General features: G+C 47.9%; 1 protein-coding gene across 3 annotated transcripts in view; it reads right to left on the reverse strand.

The window, feature by feature from the left end:
• The window catches only part of fgf13a (fibroblast growth factor 13a), a 489,639-nt gene extending 479,116 nt beyond the window's left edge, over positions 1-10,523 (reverse strand). For 2 of the 3 annotated variants that reach the window (XM_073057755.1, XM_073057751.1), the window contains exons 1-2: positions 10,367-10,523; positions 2,346-2,535 (exon numbers count right to left, since the gene is read on the reverse strand). In XM_073057755.1, the coding sequence (XP_072913856.1) occupies positions 2,346-2,394 (49 nt within the window). In that variant the 5' untranslated portion in view covers positions 2,395-2,535; positions 10,367-10,523. Of the gene's footprint in view, positions 1-2,345; positions 2,536-2,755; positions 3,044-10,366 lie in introns of those variants that run through there. The other variant, XM_073057753.1, reaches the window with a different exon arrangement.
• Between the last annotated feature and the right edge of the window lie 9,779 nt (positions 10,524-20,302).

The following is a 20,302-nucleotide window of genomic DNA, read 5'->3' on the forward strand; positions in this document are numbered from 1 at the left end:
CCAGACCTCAGGAAGGAGTCATGAGACCATACAACCAGAAGACATTAGAGTAGAATTAGGCCATTTGGCCCATCAAACCTGCTCCACCAGCCAATTATGGTTGATCCTTTTTTCCCCTCCTCAACCCCACATCCCGGCCTCTCCCTGAATCAGGGTCCTCTCCCAGAAATCTCTCTCAGTATCAGCAACAGCCAGAGAAAATGTTCCCAGGTGTGAGTTAACGGCTCTCTGGAGTTCAACGGTGTTGTCCATTGAGGAGGGAGGACAAAGCCTAATGCCATCCACTCGCACTGCCCGCAAGGCTGGCAGGCTGAGACTCTGATGCATAACTTCATCTGTCCACGTTACCACTACAGGCAGCAGCAAAGGGAGAGACAGACAGACAGACAGACAGAGAATGGGAGTGAGAGACAGACAGGGAGGCAATCACAGAGAGAGACAGACAGACAGAGAATGGGAGTGAGAGACAGACAGGGAGGCAATCACAGAGAGAGACAGACAGACAGGGAGGCAGTCAGAGAGAGAGAGAGAGAGAGAGAGAGAGAGAGAGAGAGAGAGAGAGAGAGAGAGAGAGAGAGAGAGAGAGAGAGAGAGAGAGAGAGAGAGAGAGGGAGTGAGAGACAGACAGGGAGGCAATCACAGAGAGAGACTGACAGACAGGGAGGCATTCAGAGAGAGAGAGAGAGCGAGGCAATCACAGAGAGAGACAGACAGGGAGGCAGCCAGAGAGAGAGAGAGAGAGAGAGGAAGTGCAGCGGGAGAGTGTCTGAGAGGGGTGCAGGAGGGGTAGGGGACAGAGAGAGGTGCGGGGGAAGAGAGAATGAATGGGGTGAAAGGGGGGAGGGAGGGTGGGAAAGAACATGCGGCGAAGCTGGAAACAGAGAGACGGGCGAGCTGGGATGGAGGCAGACAAAGGAAGAGAGTGATAGAGCGATAACGTGATCCGTATCAAACAGTCTTAAATATTATCGAGTGAGAGGCCTTATTTAATCTTTCTATAAATAGGTTGCCGTCTCTGCTGCAAGTGGAAAGGCGATGGTTGCCGCAAAAGTCCCAGGAATAAGGTGTATATTTATGGTGAGTTGTCAGAGCCATCAGGGAAACTGTTACTATGAATAGCAGCAGCCGATACACGCGATTTATCTCACTTATCACTAGATCAGGCGTCCGTGGTGCGCTGGTCATAAAACCGTTCGCATAAATACTGATATTCTGCAAAGTTCAATGTATGTAAGCAAACAAGAAGCCTCCGTCAGCCCAAAACGCAGACAACAGCTGATTCTCAGGATAGATGCTGCGACCGAGGCTGCAAGTTATCACCAGCGGCTGGAACCCCCCGAAAACCAGCTGCCCCTAACAAGACAACGCAGCGTGTGGTCCGATTCGGGGATTTGAAATGGAGCCTACTCCGGATTAGGAAGGATCCAGAGCTATAGAAGTAATTCCTCTCTCTCCACGTGGCTGTCAACAGCTCGTTACCCCCACCGTCTTAGTGTGATTGTCATCGATCTCCGCCAAAGTTTACTCTATAACTCTGTGTAACAGTTTACCCCGCGACAGCCTTTGACCACAGGGGGCTTTGTATTAGTGACTGTCCAAACCTGCCCGGCCGTGTGGGCTGGGGCAGAGCGAGGCTGCTTGTTAACGATGGGGAAATCACCGGGGAAAACTCCGTTTTCACTTTTACACCGAACACACGCTTCGTAAATGCGGAGAGGAGAGGCGAACGTCTCCCGTCCAAACCCACCCCGAAACTCCAGCGTGAAACCCGTGCGACCCGGTACCGGGCGGGCGTAACAGGGACCCGGCGCTGGACGATTGCCGCAGCCCAGCTCAACGCGCCCTTCTGGCCGGGGACCCCGGAGTCGACCCAGACATTGGGCGTAGGATGGATCCCTCCGGCGGTGCGGGAGAACAGTGTCATCGAGAGCCGTCCTGTCCCGTAACCCAAACCCTACATATATAGTCTGTAAACAAACGGCAGGAGAGAGCAGGGGTTGGAGGTCTTGCCTTCAGTCCCGGTGCCATAGTCTGGAGTAGGTCGACACTACGAGACGCGGGGCGCCTTTAACCCGCCCCCTCGCCTACTGCCACCACCCCGTCTCAAAGCCTCTTCCCATGAAGGGGGAGAGAGGAAAAGGTGGGGGGGGGGGAGAGGTGTTGCACGTTCCCCCTCTCTCCCCCACCGACAAGCTGGTGGCAGAATTAGGAACATTCCGCTTGCAAACACGGCGGCTGGCGCTGGATGAACCCGCCCGGCTCCCGGGGGCCTGACCCCCACCCGCGAACAGCAAACAGCCCCGAGCTCCCGCGGGGAGAAGAGAGAGGGGGAGACACAGTCTTACCTTTGGCGGCATCCTTCTCTTCCTTTGGTTTGGTCACTTTCCCGCTCATAGATCCCAGTTTGGACGCGTGGCTTTCTCGACGGGCTGCCGGCTGACAGGAAGACTCGTCCGGGGTGGGTGTGCGTGGAGGAGGAGGGGGGCGGGGGTGCCGAGGGAGAGCGCCTTGGCTGTCCTGCTTTGCCAGCTGGACCTGTACGAGGCGAGAACGGATACCGTGTACTGAATCACATACACACACGCCAGCTAAATCCCGGGCCGCTCCCCCACCCCCTCTGACACCCACAGAGCGCGCTCCCGCCCGCTCGCTCCCGCCTGCTCTCCCTCCCTCAGCCACTCACGAGATGCACATTTACGTCTCCACTCGCCCCCCCCCCCCCACCGCGCCATGTTTTCACCCTCCCTCCCCTCACCTTATTTCCGCTCTTTGTCTGCCCGGCTGCTGATGCTGAGAAACGGGGCGCTCCTCACATCACTCGCCGCACTCTCTGGCTCCTAGCACGGGCGCCGAGGCTGCCCCGCTCTCCCTCCGGGGAGCCGCTGGGGTATAGGGGACGCAACGCACGGGAGGAGAGAGTGAACTGTGAGACCCGGAGATCAGAGAGACTGGTACCCGGAGAGGAGAGGAAGCGCAGTCCGAAGCACTGGAGGCAGCAGCCCGTGTGTGTGTCAGAGACAGAGATCTCCGCTTGCCTATCGACAGATGCCACCGCGTAGTTTTCTATCGCTGTTGGGGTATTCATCATTCAGACATAGAATACAGCACAGTACAGGCTCTTCGGCCCACAGTATAGTGCTGACCATTTAACCTACTCTAAAATCAATCTAACCCTTCCCTCCCACATAACGCTCATTTTTTCTACCATCTCTGTGCATATGTAAGAGTTTCTTAAATGTCTCTAATGTATCTGCCTCCACCACCACCCCTGGCAGCGCGTTTGACGCACCCACCACATCCAACTCCTATACTATACTTCCCAACAATCAACTTAAAAATGATGCCCCCTAGTATTCCATGCCCCCGATGTATTCCATTTCCACCCTGGGGAAAAAGTCACAAGTCCTTGGGCCGGGAGCTCCTTTTCCTGGGGACGATATGTTTTCCCTCTCGTCGTCTTTACGTTTTACATCGCATTAGCGTTGAACGCTGAACTGATCACCGGACACAACCTACGGACTCATGTTCAAGAACATTATTCCCTAGAGAGTGAGCGGGGATTTTATAGAAATACACAGATTTATGAGGGGTAGAGATGAAGTACATGCGAGCATAGTTTTTTTTTCAACTGAGGTTAGGTGAGACTACTGGGTTAAGGGTGAAAGGTGAAAAGTTTAAGGGGAACATGAGGGGAAGCTGCTCACTCAGAGGTTGGAGGGTGTGGAACGAACTGTCAGCGCAAGTGATGGATGAGATTTCGATTTCAACGTTTAAAGGAAGTTGGATAGACACGTAGATAGCAGGGCTGGATGGGTCGAAGAGCCTGCTTCGTGCAGTAGGTTTTCTATGAATCTGTGACTCATATTCTCGGTATTATTTATTTACTGATTTATGTATCTTTTGTATTTGCACAATTTGTCTTTCTTTGCACACCGGTTGCTTGTCAGTCTTTGCTTGTCCAAGATTCAACATTTCCAGTACACATGAAATAATTGTTACTCCGGATCCGATGCAGCACGAAAAACACAATAAGATAAAGAACACAATATTAATTAAAACACACGATAAATATAAATACATAATATAGCTTACATGCACTGACTGATTGTACGTCCACAGGAGCGCCTGTACACAAGCTGACACTGATAGAAAATGATGAAGTGGTGGTTGGGGGTGTGGAGGAGTAGGTTATTGGGTGTTGGTGTTGATCAGCCATGCTGTTTGAGGTAAGGAACTGTAGTTTTTCACTAATTTTATTGTATTTCTTTGCATCTACTGTGAACGCCTGCAAGAAAATAAATATCAGGTTTGTATATGGTGACAAGATTCAGAGTAAATGCATCATCATTTTTTAAATCCGTGTCCGCGGCTGTCCGAAATGTTCACAGTTTACATTGGGAAGGAAGAGTTCAAAGGGGCATCGTATCTATTATAAAGTGTTTGGAAGCCTCATTTTCGGAAAATTAATATGTGGCGACATATATGTACTTTGATAATAAATCTACTTTGAACTTTATTTTCACTAACGCAGGAAGTGCGTTAACCTGGCGAGAATGTCTGAATTCAGTCCCGATACCCAAAGTAATAGCGTAAAGACCGCACACTCCCGTGATCTTCTCCTTCCCCAATAAGGAAGGACAAGATGGTTAAACCTTCCAAATACCGACCTGTTTTGTCCCGGGACAGCAATGGAGCGACACGCCCAATTTGTTACGTTGGTGTGTAACGCGGACTTGCCAACAGTGCAGCTGGGGCGGGGTTTAACGGGGAACTTCGGGGTCGATGTGGTAACGAAGCCGAGGCAAAGGTTACCGTCTCCCTCACCTGCAACCTGGTAGCACGGGGCAACGGGCACCGAGCAATGGGGCCGGGTGCGGGTTTGGCTTCTTCCCGAGAGATCACTCCGACTCCTATAACAGTCTGTCAACTTTCACGGCCACCTGAACAGGCTATAAAGTTTAAAGGAAATTTATTCTCAAAGTACGTATATACTGTATCACCATATACACGCCAGAGCTCCACTTTCTTGCGGACATTTATAGGAAAAATAAATAAATACAATAGAGTTTATGAGAACTATTCACGGGTTCTTGATTAGCCAGGGCGTCAAATGGTACGGGGAGAAGGCGGAGAATGGAGTTGGGAGGGATAATATATCAGCCATGATGGAATGGCTCGATGGGCCGATTCGCCTAATTCTGCTCTTATGGCTTAAGGTCTTATAAACAAACGCTGACAATCAATGTGCAAAAGTAAATAAATAACGCTTAGAACGTGGGTTGTAGAGTCCTTGAAAGTGAATCTATAGGTTGTAGAGTCAATTCAGTGTTCAGGTAAGTGAAGTTTATCCCTAGAGTCACAAATTGCACACCATACTGTGACGCGAACTGGACCTCCAACACGCCAGGTCGCAGGTTTGTACCTGTTCACCTACGGAAGCACTTTACACGTGTACTTCCAGTTCAAGGGGGTAGAGTACGTGGCCCTTTCTGCCCGTAACCCTACTACGGGGTTTCGCAGAACAAGAGCGCGCCAGTCTCTCGCCGCCTTTTCCAGATGCTAACTATCGAGTTGAGAAATAAGCGCCCCTCATAAAGAGAATCGAAACAGGTGGATGTAAAGGAAACAGGGGCATTATATCCTGTGTCAACGATGCCCCGGGCAGATTCACACCATTCACCTCCGCTTTCTGGGGCGCTGTTAACACTTGCTTGCCGGCTGACAAGTCAAAGTAAATTTATTATCAAAGTACGTATTTGCCTCCTTATACAATCTTGAAATTCATTTTGTTGCGGTGATTCACAGAAAAATAAAGAAATGCAGTAACATTTATGAAAACTATATGTAAACGACTGACAAACTGTGCAAAAGACAAATTTTGCAAATAATAATTTTTAAGTAAGTACATAAATAATACCGAGAGCACGGAAGGTTGAATATGTTAGGGAGCATGAGAGAATGAGGGGAGGTTTAATAGAGGTATACAGAATTATGAGGGTATTGATAAAGTAGATAAAGATACAGCTACAGAAAAAGACTTTTTCCACTGAGTTTGGGTGAGTCTAGAACTCGAAATTCAAGGGTTAAGGGTTAAGGGAGAAAGGTGAAATGTTTAAGGGGAACATGAGGGGGAGCTTCCCTCAGAGGGTGAGAGTGTGGAACGAGATTCCCTCAGAGGGTGAGAGTGGAACGAGCTTCCCTCAGAGGGCGGGGAGAGTGTGGAACGAGCTTCCCTCAGAGGGTGAGAGTGTGGAACGAGATTCCCTCAGAGGGTGGGGAGAGTGTGGAACGAGCTTCCCTCAGAGGGTGAGAGTGTGGAACGAGCTTCCCACAGAGGGTGGGGAGAGTGTGGAACGAGCTTCCCTCAGAGGGTGAGAGTGTGGAACGAGCTTACCTCAGAGGGCGGGGAGAGTGTGGAACGAGATTCCCTCAGAGGGCGGGGAGAGTGTGGAACGAGCTTCACAGAGGGTGGGGAGAGTGTGGAACGAGCTTCACTCAGAGGGTGGGGAGAGTGTGGGATGAGCTTCCCTCAGAGGGCGGGGAGAGTGTGGAACGAGCTTCACTCAGAGGGTGAGAGTGTGGAACGAACTTCCCTCAGAGGGAGGTGAGAGTGTGGGACGAGCTTCACACAGAGGGTGGGGAGAGTGTGGGACGAGCTTCACTCAGAGGGTGGGGAGAGTGTGGAACGAGCTTCACTCAGAGGGTGGTGAGAGTGTGGAACGAGCTTCACTCAGAGGGTGGGGAGAGTGTGGAACGAGCTTCACTCAGAGGATGGGGAGAGTGTGGAACGAGCTTCACTCAGAGGGTGGGGAGAGTGTGGAACGAGCTTCACTCAGAGGGCGAGAGTGTGGGACGAGCTTCACTCTGAGGGTGGGGAGAGTGTGGAACGAGCTTCACTCAGAGGGCGAGAGTGTGGAACGAGCTTCACTCAGAGGGCGAGAGTGTGGGACGAGCTTCACTCAGAGGGCGAGAGTGTGGAACGAGCTTCACTCAGAGGGTGAGAGTGTGGAACGAGCTTCACTCAGAGGGCGAGAGTGTGGGACGAGCTTCACTCTGAGGGTGGGGAGAGTGTGGGACGAGCTTCACACAGAGGGTGGGGAGAGTGTGGGACGAGCTTCACTCAGAGGGTGGGGAGAGTGTGGAACGAGCTTCACTCAGAGGATGGTGAGAGTGTGGAACGAGCTTCACTCAGAGGGTGGGGAGAGTGTGGAACGAGCTTCACTCAGAGGGTGAGAGTGTGGAACGAACTTCCCTCAGAGGGAGGTGAGAGTGTGGGACGAGCTTCACTCAGAGGATGGGGAGAGTGTGGAACGAGCTTCACTCAGATGATGGTGAGAGTGTGGAACGAGCTTCACTCAGAGGGTGAGAGTGTGGAACGAGCTTCCCTCAGAGGATGGTGAGATTGTGGAACGAGCTTCCCTCAGAGGGTGAGAGTGTGGAACGAGCTTCCCTCAGAGGATGGTGAGAGTGTGGAACGAGCTTCACTCAGAGGGTGAGAGTGTGGAACGAGCTTCCCTCAGAGGGTGGTGAGAGTGTGGAACGAGCTTCACTCAGATGATGGGGAGAGTGTGGGACGAGCTTCACTCAGAGGGTGGGGAGAGTGTGGAACGAGCTTCACTCAGAGGGTGGGGAGAGTGTGGAACGAGCTTCACTCAGAGGATGGTGAGAGTGTCCATCGAGCTTCACTCAGAGGGTGAGAGTGTGGAACGAGCTTCACTCAGATGATGGTGAGAGTGTGGAACGAGCTTCACTCAGAGGGTGGTGAGAGTGTGGAACGAGCTTCACTCAGATGATGGTGAGAGTGTGGAACGAGCTTCACTCAGAGGATGGGGAGAGTGTGGAACGAGCTTCACTCAGATGATGGTGAGAGTGTGGAACGAGCTTCACTCAGAGGGAGGTGAGAGTGTGGAACGAGCTGCCCTCAGAGGGAGGTGAGAGTGTGGAACGAGCTGCCCTCAGAGGGCCAGAGTGTGGAACGAGCTTCACTCAGAGGGCGATAGTGTGGAACGAGCTTCACTCAGAGGGTGGGGAGAGGGTGGAACGAGCTTCACTCAGAGGGCGATAGTGTGGAACGAGCTTCACTCAGAGGGTGGGGAGAGGGTGGAACGAGCTTCACTCAGAGGGCGAGAGTGTGGAATGAGCTGCCAACGCAAGTGATAGATGCAGGTTCGATTTCAACCTTTAAGAAAATGCGGTAGGTGCATGGATGGAAAAGGTATGGGAAGCTATGGTCGATGGGACTAGGCAGATCAATAGTACAAAACATACTAGATGGGCTGAAGGGCCTTTTACCGTGTCTTGGTGTTCTGTGACTATACTTTTCTATATACTACCTGGAGATTCATTTTCTTGCAGTTATTTACTGGACAGTAAAGAAACACAAGAGATTTTACGAAAAACTACATAAACTAAGGCTGACAAACAACCAATGTGCAGAAGAAGATAAATCATATAAACAATAATTTTAAAAGTAAATACATAATATTATGCACATGAGTTGTGGAATCCTTGAAAGTGAGTCTTTCGGTTGTGGAGTTAGTTCAGCGTTGAGGTGAGTTCTGAAGCCTGATAGTTAACGAGAAATAACTGTTTCTGAATCTGGTGGTGTGGAGCCAAGGCTTTCTACGGTAGTACTATCAAGAAGAGCGCATGGCTTGGATGGTGAGGGTCGTTGATAATGGATGCTTTTTTTGTGGTAGCGCTACTTGCAGATGGTGGGGGGGGGCTTTCTTGTGACGTACTGGACTGTATCCATCTCTTTCTGTAGGCTTTTCCATTCCTGGGTACCGGAAATGATAAAGTGGTGGTGGTTGGGAGTGTGTAGGGCTGGATTAGTGGGTGGAGCTGTTGATCGACCTTCCTGTTTGTGGAAAGTAAATATTTCTGAGTCGGGTGTTCCTGACGTGGCCTCCTCGCTGGGTATGGCGTAATCTTAACCATACCCAATTCTGAATCTATAAGCCTGTATAAAGTCACCCCTACCCCGCCTACATTCCAGTGAGAATACCCCCCCCCCAATTCTCCTACCGCCCTCCAATCCAGGCAACATCCTGCTGAGTCTTCTCTCAGATCATCAGAAGACGCTTAGAAAGTAATAGGATTGAATGAGTTCTTCATGGGTTTCGAAAAGGAATTTATGGTTGAGTAATCGATTGGACTTCTTTGAGGATGTATTAAGTAGATTAAGGTGAATAAACAGTCGATTCTTCGGGCCGAGGCTGAGGGAAGACTTGATAGAGCCTTATAGATTTATGTGAGGCATTGAAGGGGAAGGCAGCCGGTATCTTTTTCCCAGGGTTGAAATGTCTCATAGAAGAGGTCATGCATTTGAGGTGGGAGGGTAACGTTTAATGGGGATATGTGGGGCACGTTTTTTACAGAGACGGGTGGGGTCCCGGAACGTGCAGCCCCCGATTGGTGGTAGGCACAGATAGCATAGAAGTGTTTCAGACACTCAGAGCCAGGCACAGAAATAGGCGCACGGGAGAGGCATATGTGGAGGAAAGGGATTAGATTGTCGAAGAGCCATTGGTAGAGTGGAGTACGGCCGCTGAACCTGCCGCAAAGTGGGCCGAAGGGCTCAGCAAACGCCGTTAAAATCAGTCAGGGAGTTTCTCCAGCTCTCGGCATCGAATTTCAGGCCACGCCAACGAAAGTGAGCCGGCGCTGGGCAGAGAGCTGCCATTTTCACTCAAGGCGAATTCTGCGACTCTACATAACTACACTTAACAATGTCTCAAAGAATAGGTTTCCATTTGACTTAAACGTAATGGCTAAGGCCCTCCGACCTAGCTGTCTAGCGAAGTCCATGCACTAGCCTGTACGCAAGCCAGGACAGTACGATATGGAGAGCAGACTGTTGAGTGCGTATTAGGATCCTCCTCTCCGCGCATCTGGTGAAGTGGAAGAAACGCCCGAGACCGATCATCTGGCACCAGCGTCATCGCAGCAGTTGCCAGAACTTAGCGATACCAGCTCCTCCGGGTTTACTCCCGACGCCTTCCTCATGAGTGGGTATAGCCACAAGGCATCGGAGGGTTGAGGTCGAAGTTTTCCTTCCAGATGAGCTGCCAACCTCAGTTGACGAGTCCCATCTGTCCAAAGTGACTAGTTTCAGTAATCCGTCTTTACCCCTTCTCCCGCAGAAACGATTCCGTCGGGCGTAGTAGCTAAACCACACGCGAAGGCCAGGAGATTGATTTGATACGCATGCCATTGGGAACATTTAATAGGTTGTGGGAGCTTATCCCCACTCCCTCCCCCAGCTATGACAATCTTAAGAAACCTACCGTAATTGGTCACTGTAAAAGTGAATTCGTGTGCTGTCGAGGTACACCCGTTCTAAACTCTTTACATTACCACATACCTTCGGAAGAATCCACCGCCGAGATTCGGTTTGAGAACTAAACTAAGTGTTTAACGAGCTCCTTCGAAACTCTGATCAAGGTAAACACACAAGCCCTCTTGCAAAAGGAAGTCAGCGCGCCACACTCCAGGTACTGAGCCCAGGTGTCCGGAGTTTGCACTTCGCGGCTCTCTCTCCGCCGAGGATTTCACGCGTTCGGTTCATCCAGCCGCCGCAGAGAACCCGCAAATCGGCGGGTCACGGGGAAGAGCGAGCCTTCTATTTTTAAGGACACCGGATCCGTTTCAGGCTGCGTCTTGGCTCGCACGGCTCCAAGTTGTATACAGAGCAGCTGACAAGATCACCTTACAGTCGCAGTTTTGGGACAAGTGCGCGGGTCGCAGGCCGAGCGCAGCAGCGAAGTTCTCTGAAACATGCAGGACTTTAAAGTACATTGTGGGCAGACTGTACCTCGCCGGTCCTTCCCCACCCTCCGCCCATAAGACCATAATAAGGTCACCATACGCAGGAGCTGAGTTAGGCCATTCGGCCCGTCGAGTATGTTCCACCATTTCGTGATGGCTGATTTATTATTCTATCAACCCCATTCTTTCCGTAACCTTTGCTGTCCTGACTAATCAAGAATCCCATCAACCTCTGCTTTAAATATACCTGATGATTTGTCCTCCACAGCCATTTGTGGCAATAAATTTCACAGATTCACCACCCTCTGACTAAAGACATTTCTCCTCATCTCCGTTCTAAATGGACGTCTCTTGTATTCTGAAGCTGTGCGCCCTGGTCTTACAGTCTCCCACTATAGGAAACATCCGCTCCACACCCACTCTACCTAGGCCTTTCAATATTTGATAAGTTTCAATGAGATCCGCCCTTCCCATTCTTCTAAACTCTAGTGAGTACAGGCCGAAAGCCATCAGACCCTCCTCATAGACACCGAGCTACTGAAACAAGGGCTAGACACACATTTGCACATTTAAGTTAAAGCGCCATTAACTCTTTAAGTCTATAAGTGGATGATAGTGTTCAGTAGTGGAATAACATCACTTGTTATGCAAAAATTGATTTGAATGTTCTGTATTTACATATTTTTTAGGAATTCTTACTTACAGTACTATGCAAAAGTCTTAAGCACCAGTATTTGTCAATGTGGCCTGGAGAGCGAGTTTGTAACTCTGGTGGGACCAAAGGATTTTGGGAATGGCGAAGGTGGAGTGCCATGGGAGGGGTATCGGACAGGTGGCAGAGAAGGAGTACCAGGGATGGGGGAGGGGTGAAACGGGTGCAGACACACCCTGCTCTGAGACACTAGGCAAGGTCAGTTGATTCCAAGCAATTGGTTTATTTATCATTACAGTGTCTCTCGGGTGCTTCCCGCTCCCTCCCCTCTCCTTTCCCCTTTTCCCAATCATGATTTCCCTCCCCCTGCCCCCTTCCCACACACACACACACACACACACACATATAATAGTCGCCATGCTTCCAGTCCCAACATAGATTGCTCACAACTTGCTAACCATTACCAGTATATCTTTGGAATATGGGAGGAAACCATAGCAACGGGGGAATCCCATGCGATCATGGGAAGAATGTATAGCTGTAAAGTCTTAGGCACCCTACATGTGCCTAAAACTTTTGCACAGTACTGCACTTAAGTTTATCACCCTTACTAGGGCATGGGCTGTGGACAACAGCTCACCAGAGTCTTCTGTCATGGGACAGTCTTAAAAGTTGTCCCCAGGTGTAACCCATCTAGAGTAGTTAGCCCATGCCCAACCCTCCACCTTTCACAGACCGTCCATGGTGGAGTTGTTTTTAGGAATATAGTACGTTTTAGAATAAAAGGGGCTCCAGTGGCAACTCAATACCAGAAATCTAAATGCTCAACACAAGATGCTGGGAATGATCAGCAGGTTGAGCAGCAACTGTGGGGAGAGAAACAAAGGCAATGTTTCAGGTTAATGATGAAAGCCCACAGACATAAGAAGTTAATGGACATACACACGATGGCATCCAGCTGCGAGGCCACTGCTCAGTCTTAGTTGTTTTTACATTTTTTCTGAGTTGGCAGGGATGGTTTTGGGGACAGAGGAGGGAGTTAGTGGTCAGGTTAGAGTTTTAGGGGCAGGGATTTGGGAGAATTAGAATCCACACCCTGTCTGGGTCTGCTGGAGGCTTAAAATGATGGTCTGCCCTGGGGCTGGAGATCGTGTATGTGTAGGAGGGAGGAATGGGATTTGCTTTTCTTTTATATTTTGCTTGCTTGTTGTGCTCAGTTTTACTGTGTTCTACATTGTTCTGCTGAGTTTTATAGGCATGTTATGTTGCTGACGGAAGCATGGCAACACTTGTGAGCTGCCCCCATCACATCCATGAATGTGTTACTGATCAATGTAAATGATGTGTTTTACTGTGTGTTTCAATGTCATCATCACCATCTTCATTATGTGTCATGTCGTATGATGTAGGCTATCATGATCTTCCATGACCTTGATGGTTCTTTGAAGAAGAAGTGGTTTGCCATTGCCTGCTTCTGGGCAGTGTCTTTACAAGGTGGATGACACCAGCCATTATCAATACTCTTCAGAGATTGGCTACCTGGTGTCAGTGGTTGCATAACTGGGACTTAAGATATGCACCACTGCTCATACGACCGTCTACCACATGCTATTATAGCGTCACGTGATTGGGGGGCTAAGCTGGTGCTACACCTTGCTGAAGGGTAACCTGCAGGCTAGTGGAGGGCAGAATCATCTTACACCTCCTCGGTAGAGATATATCTCCACCCTACCATTTGAAATGTAGATAAGATAAATAAATGAATCTGAATCTGAATTCTGACATTTGCTGAAATAGGCATAGAGGCATATGGACCTTTTGAGATCAGTGTAGATAGCTGAAAGATCAGCTGGACCATCATGGGCTGAAGAACTTCTCCTGAACTGACAAACCTGCATTTTGAATCTCTACTCCTCTCAGCATGACATTCACTAAAAATCTGCACAGACACTTTACCAGAAGGTAATTAGGATCCGAAGAAAAACGTGTAAACTGGTGTTTCACTGACACTGTAACAACCTAGTTCACTGTATGACGTGTAAGCTGGTGTTTCACTGACACTACACCAACCTAGTTCACTGTATGTAACGTGTAAACTGTTACACGTGTCTGTTATACACGTGTATAACGTAAACTGTTATAGGTGTCTCACCTATACTGTACCAATCTAGTTCACTGCATGTAACATGTAAACTGATGTTTCACTGACACTACACCAACATAGTTCACTCTGTATAACATAGAAACATAAAAAACCTACAGCACAATACAGGCCCTTCGGCCCACAATGCTGTGCCAAACAGGTACTTACTTAGAAATTACCTAGTGTTACCCATAGCCCTCTATTTTTCTGAGCTCCATATACCTATCCAGGAATCTCTTAAAAGACCCTATCATATCTGCCTCCACCACCGTCACCGGCAGCCCATTCCACGCATTCACCACTCTCTGCGTAAAAAACTTGCCCCTGACATCTCCTCTGTACCTACTTCCAAGCACCTTAAAACTGTGCCCTCTCATGCTAGCCATTAAAGCACTGGGAGAAAGCCTTTGACTATCCACATGATCAATGTCTCTCATCATCTTATACACCTCTATCAAGTCACTTCTCATCCTCTGCCATTCCAAGCAAAAAAGGCGAGTTTACTCAACCTATTCTCATAAGGCATGCTCCCCAATCCAGGCAGCATCCTAGTAAATCTCCTCTGCACCCTTTCTGTGGCTTCCACATCCTTCCTATAATGAGGCAACCAGAAATGAGCACAGTACTCAAAGTGGGGTCTGACCAGGGTCCTACATAGCTGCAACATTACCTCTCGGCTCCTAAATTCAATTCCACAGTTGATGAAGGCCAATACACTGTACGCCTTCTTAACCACACAGTCAACCTGCGCAGCAGCTTTGAGTGTCCCGTGGACTCAGACCGCAAGATCCCTCTGATCCTCCACACTGCCAAGAGTCTAGCCATTAATACTATATTCTGCCATCATATTTGACCTACCAAAATGAACCACCCCACACTTATCTGGGTTGAACTCCATCTGCCACTTCTCAGCCCAGTTTTGCATCCTATCAATGTCCTGCTGTAACCTCTGACAGCCCACCACACTATCCACAACACCTCCAACCTTTGTGTCATCAGCAAATTTACTAACCCATCCCTTCACTTCTTCATCCAGGTCATTTATAAAAATCACAAAAAGTAAGGGTCCCAGAACAGATCCCTGAGGCACTCCACTGGTGACCGACCTCCATGCAGAATATGACCCGTCTACAACCACTCTTTGCCTTCTGTGGGCAAGCCAGATCTGGATCCACAAAGCAATGTCTCCTTGAATCCCATGCCTTCTTACTTTCTCAATAAGCCTTGCATGGGGTACCTTATCAAATGCCTTGCTGAAATCCATATACACTATATCTACTGCTCTACTATCATCAATGTGTTTAGTCACATCCTCAAAGAATTCAGTCAGGCTCGTAAGGCATGACCTGCATTTCACAAAGCCATGCTGACTATTCCTAATCATATTATGCCTCTCCAAATGCTAACAAGCCCTGCCTCTCAGGATCTTCTCCATCAACTCACCAAGCACTGAAGTAAGACTCACTGGTCTATAATTTCCTGGGCTATCTCTACTCCGTTTCTTGAATAAGGGAACAGCATCTACAATCTTCCAATTCTCCGGAACCTCTCCCATCCTCATTGATGATTCAAAGATCATTGCCAGAGGCTCAGCAATCTCCTCCCTTGCTTCCCACGGTAGCCTGGGGTACATCCCTTCCGGTCCCAGTGACTTATCCAACTTGATGCTTTCCAATAGCTCCAGCACATCCTCTTTCTTAATATCTGCATTCTCAAGCTTTATAGTCCACTGCAAGTCATCCCTACAATCGCCAAGATCCTTTTCCATAGTGAATACTGAAGTAAAGTATTCATTAAGTACCTCTGCTATTTCCTCCGGTTCCATACACACTTTTCCACTGTCACACTTGATTGGTCTTATTCTCTCACGTCTATTCCTCTTGCTGTTCACATACTTGTAGAATGCCTTGGGGTTTTCCTTAATCCTGTCCACCAAGGCCTTCTCATGGCCCCTTCTGGCTCTCCTAATTTCATTCTAATGCACCTTCCTGCTAGCCTTATAATCTTCTAGATTCCTATCATTACCTAGTTTTTGAACCTTTTGTAAGCTCTTCTTCTTGGCTAGATTTACAACAGCCTTCGTACACCATGGTTCCTGTACCCTACTATCCTTTCCCTGTCTCATTGGAATGTATCTATGCAGAACCCCATGCAAATATCCCCTGAACATTTGCCACATTTTTTCCATACATTTCCCTGAGAACATCTGTTCCAATTTATGCTTCCAAGTTCCTGCCTGATAGCCTCATATTTCCCTTTACTCCAATTAAACATTTCCCTAACTTGTCTGTTCCTATCTCTCTCCAATGCTATGGTAAAGGAGATAGAATTGGGATCACTATCTCCAAAATGCTCTCCCACTGGGAGACCTGACACCTGACCGCGTTCATTTCCCAATACCAGATCAAGTACAGCCTCTCCTCTTGTAGGGTTATCTACATATTGTGTAAAGAAACCTTCCTGAATACACCTAACAAACTCCACCCCATCTAAACCCCTCACTCTAGGGAGATGCCAATCAATACCTGGGAAATTAAAATCTCCCACCACAACAACCCTCTTATTATTACTTTCCAGAATCTGTCTCCCTATCTGCTCCTTGATGACCCTGTTACTATTGGGTGATCTATAAAAAGACATCCAGTAGAGTTATTGACCCTTTCCTATTCCTAACTTCCACACACAGAAACTCCATAGACAACCCCTCCATGGCGTTCTCCTTTTCTGCAGCTGTGACACTATCTCTGATCAACAGTGCCACACCCCCACCTCTTTTGCCTCCCTCCCTGTCCTTTCTGAAACATCTAAAGCCTGGCACTTGAAGTAGCCATTCCTGACCCTGCACCATCCAAGTCTCTGTAATGACCACAACATCATAGCTCCAAGTGCTGATCCACGCTCTAAGCTCATCTGCTTTATTCATAATAGTCCTTGCTTTAAAATAGACACATCTCAAACCATTGGACTGAGTGCATCCCTTCTCTATCACCTGCCTATCCTCCTTTTCAGACTGTCTCCAAGCTTTCTTTATTTGTGAGCCAACCTCCCTTTCCTCCGTCACTTCAGTTCGGTTCCTACCCCCCCAGCAATTCTAGTTTAAGCTCTCCCCAACAGCCTTTGCAAACCTCCCTGCCAGGATATTGGTCCCCCTGGGATTCAACCTGTCCTTTTTGTACAGGTCACACCTGCCCCAGAAGAGGTCTCAGTGATCCAGAAATCTGAATCCCTGCCCCCAGCTCCAATCCCTCAGCCATGCATTTATTCTCTACCTCATTCTATTCTTATGCTAACTGTCACGTGACACAGACAGTAATCCCAAGATTACTACCTTTGAGGTCCTGCTTCTCAACTTCCTTCCTAACTCCCTGTAGACTGTTTTCAGGACCTCCTCCCTTTTCCCACCTATGTCGTTGGTACCAATATGTACCACAATCTCTGGCTGTTCTCCTTCCCACTGCAGGATATCGTGGATGCGATCAGAAACATCCCGGACCCTGGCACCTGGGAGGCAAACTACCATCCGCGTTTCTTTCCTGCGTCCACAGAATCGCCTGTCTGACCCCTAACTAGAGTCTCCTATCACTACTGCCTTCCTCTTCCTTTTCCTACTCTTCTGAGCCACAGGGCTAGGCTCTGTGCCAGAGGCACGGCCACTGTCTCTTCCCCCAGGTAGGCTGTCTCCCCCAACAGTACTGAAAGAGGAGTATTATTGTTAAGGGGGACAGCACTGGGGTACTCTCTAGAATCTGCTCCTCACCCTTATCCATTGAAGTCCGAGCAATCCAAAAATACCCAAGGCCAGCCTGAGCTTTACAGCTGAAGAGAGTTTCAGAGTGGCTGCCATATTTGTTTCCTGCTTGAATATAACATTGTGTTGCCACATCAATACTATAAGGCTGCAATGCTGAGGCGTCGGTCAAACCACACTTGGAGTATTCTAAGCAAAGATAAACTGACATTGGAGAGGATCCAGAGGAATTATCCCAGGAATGAAAGGGTTAAAAGATGAGGAGAGTTTGATGGCTCTGGGCCTGTACTCGCTGGAGTTTAGAACAATGAGGGAGGATCTCAATGATACCTATTGAATATTGAATATTGGAGAGGGTGTTTCCTGTAGTGGGGGAGTCTAGGAACAGAGGGCACAGCCTTGGAAGAGAAGGACATTCCTTTATATTAGAAATGAGGAGGAATTTCTTCAGGCAGAGAGTGGTGAATCTGTGGAATTCATTGCCACAGCCGACTGTGGAGGTCAAGTCATTGGGTATATTTAAGGCGGTTGATAGGTTCTTCATTAGTCAAGGCGTCAAAGATTACAGGGAGAAAGCAGGAGAATGGGGTTGAGAGGGATAAATAATCAGCCATGATGGAACAGCAGATCAGACTCAATGGGCTGAATGGCATAATTCTGCTCCTATATCGTATGTACTTATGGACACAGCAAAGGATGGAACCTGTTACCAACTGCTGATCTACTGGAGGAACAAAGATTCTCCTTAACATTCACACAGGATAGAACTATAGAGTACTTCACATAGCCTATCATTCAACGCTCTTTATGTGAAGATCCATCTCTATAATTTACTAATGCATTAATGAGAGACTGTCTTCTGTGAATGTTCCAACTCTTGGACATCCCACAGGAGATGCAGTCAGATCTACAGAGTGCATCCAATATCATCATCATCATCATCATCATCATCATCATCATCATCATCATCATCATCAGGTGTCATGCCCAGTCTGAGCTTTGACTGCCATGGCCCACACACTCCTGTTTCGGGTCAAGTGGATCAATTCATTGGTATTCATTTCCAGTTCTCTGGCTGCTGTCTCCATCATCATTTGTCTTTGACTTCCTCTTGCTTTCTTCCCTTCAATCTTTCCCATAATGACCGTGCATTCTAACTCCTCTTTCCTAATCACGTCCAATGAAGTTACATTGCCTTTTCATGACCTCATACACTATTTCTCTTTTTGTGCTTGCTCTGTTCATGACATCCTCGTTAGATATTCATTTGTCCATGATATTATTTGCATCCTCCTCAAAAACCACATCTCTGCTGTTTCATTTCATTTCCTCATGTGACTAGACATTGTCCAACATTCTGAACCATGTAACATAATTGGATAAACGTAACACTTCAGTACTCTGAGGCGGGTTGTCATGCCTAGTTTAGTGTTGGTCAGTATACTCTTCATTCTCATAAAGGTGTCTTTTGCCATCCCTATTCTTCTTTTGATGTTTATGTCACACCTGCCATCTGATGTCACCCAGCTTCCCAAGTAGCAAAAGTTCTGTACTTGTTTTATGTCTCCCCCGTTTGTTCTCAGCCTGCAGACAGGATTCTCCTTCTTTTTGGATATCACCATACATTCTGTCTTTTTGCAATTGATAGATAGACCCATTTTTGCACTTTCTTCAACAACTATATCAATTAAGTTTTGTAGTTCTTCTGCACAGTGTCATCAGCATGTATCCAATATATTTTTGTCTGATTTCAGATTTCCAGCACCTGAAGGTTTTACATCTTCATAACCATCTGTATGCAGAACTTGCCAATGCACCACAATCTTAAAAATCTCCCTTATTTATTTTTCCTTGGAGAAAAGACCAAATGTTCCTGGGTGGTGAACACTTAAGGAGATAGAAACCCAATCTACCAACTGTCATCTTGAATCACACCAAAATATACTGAATATCAAGATATTATATTGACCCAATATGATTATACTGTATAATTATATTGTATCACAGAGATAAATTTCCGCTATAACTGTAGCCTTTGCTCAAGTGCTTCTACTTGCTGTTACAGCAGCAACTTTGGGCACATTATATTGAGGTTTTGTGGTTTATTTTGGGATATGTTTACTCTGTAAACATTACTAAATAAGACCATAAGACATAGGAGCCAAATTAAGCCATTCGACCGCTGAGTCTGCTCCACGCATGGCTGATCTATTATCCTGCTCAAGCGTTTTCACAATCACCCCCACTTCTGGAGGCAGAAGTCCAATTTTCCCTGAAGGTGATTACTTATCTTTTTTATTATATGTACAGTACATCAAAACATACAGTGAAATATGTCATTTGCGTTAACAACCAGCTCACCCGAAGGTCAGTCTTCAGGCTTCATACTTCAATGTCGATTGAGCCTCGAACTCCAGACATGCCGATAACAGAACCTCAGACGTCTTTGCTGATCTGCTGCCCGACATCTGACCACGACTGTGTTGCTAGTCTTTGAATGCCTGTCCAAGATAATTCCATTAAATAAATTTTTGCATTACTTCCATTATTTAAAATTAACCGTCTCTATTGCCACAACGAGTAACTCTCAGGTTGGAGAAGCAAGATCTCATATTTCATCTGGGTAGCATCCCAGATTTAGAAAAACTTTTGGTAATTTCTCCCCCACCCCCTTTTTCCATTCTCCATTCTGTCTCCCCTCTCACCTCTTCACTTCTCCTCACCTGACAATCGCTTTCCTCGTGCTCCTCTGCTCCTTCCCTTTCTTCCATGACCCACTCTCCTCTCCTGCCAGATTTCTCCTTCTTCAGCCCTTTACCTCTTCTACCTATCACCTCCCAGCTTCTCACTTCATACCCCTCCCGCACCCACCCACCTTCCCCTCCCCTGTTCAAACCTGTCACCTTCTAGCTTGTCCTTCTTCACCTCCTTCACCTTCTCCCCCCTTCCTTTCTCATCCTGAAGAAGAGTCTCAACCCAAAACATTGAC

This window comes from Hemitrygon akajei, chromosome 10 (assembly GCF_048418815.1).
Source record: "Hemitrygon akajei chromosome 10, sHemAka1.3, whole genome shotgun sequence".
In the NCBI taxonomy this organism is placed as follows: domain Eukaryota; kingdom Metazoa; phylum Chordata; class Chondrichthyes; order Myliobatiformes; family Dasyatidae; genus Hemitrygon; species Hemitrygon akajei.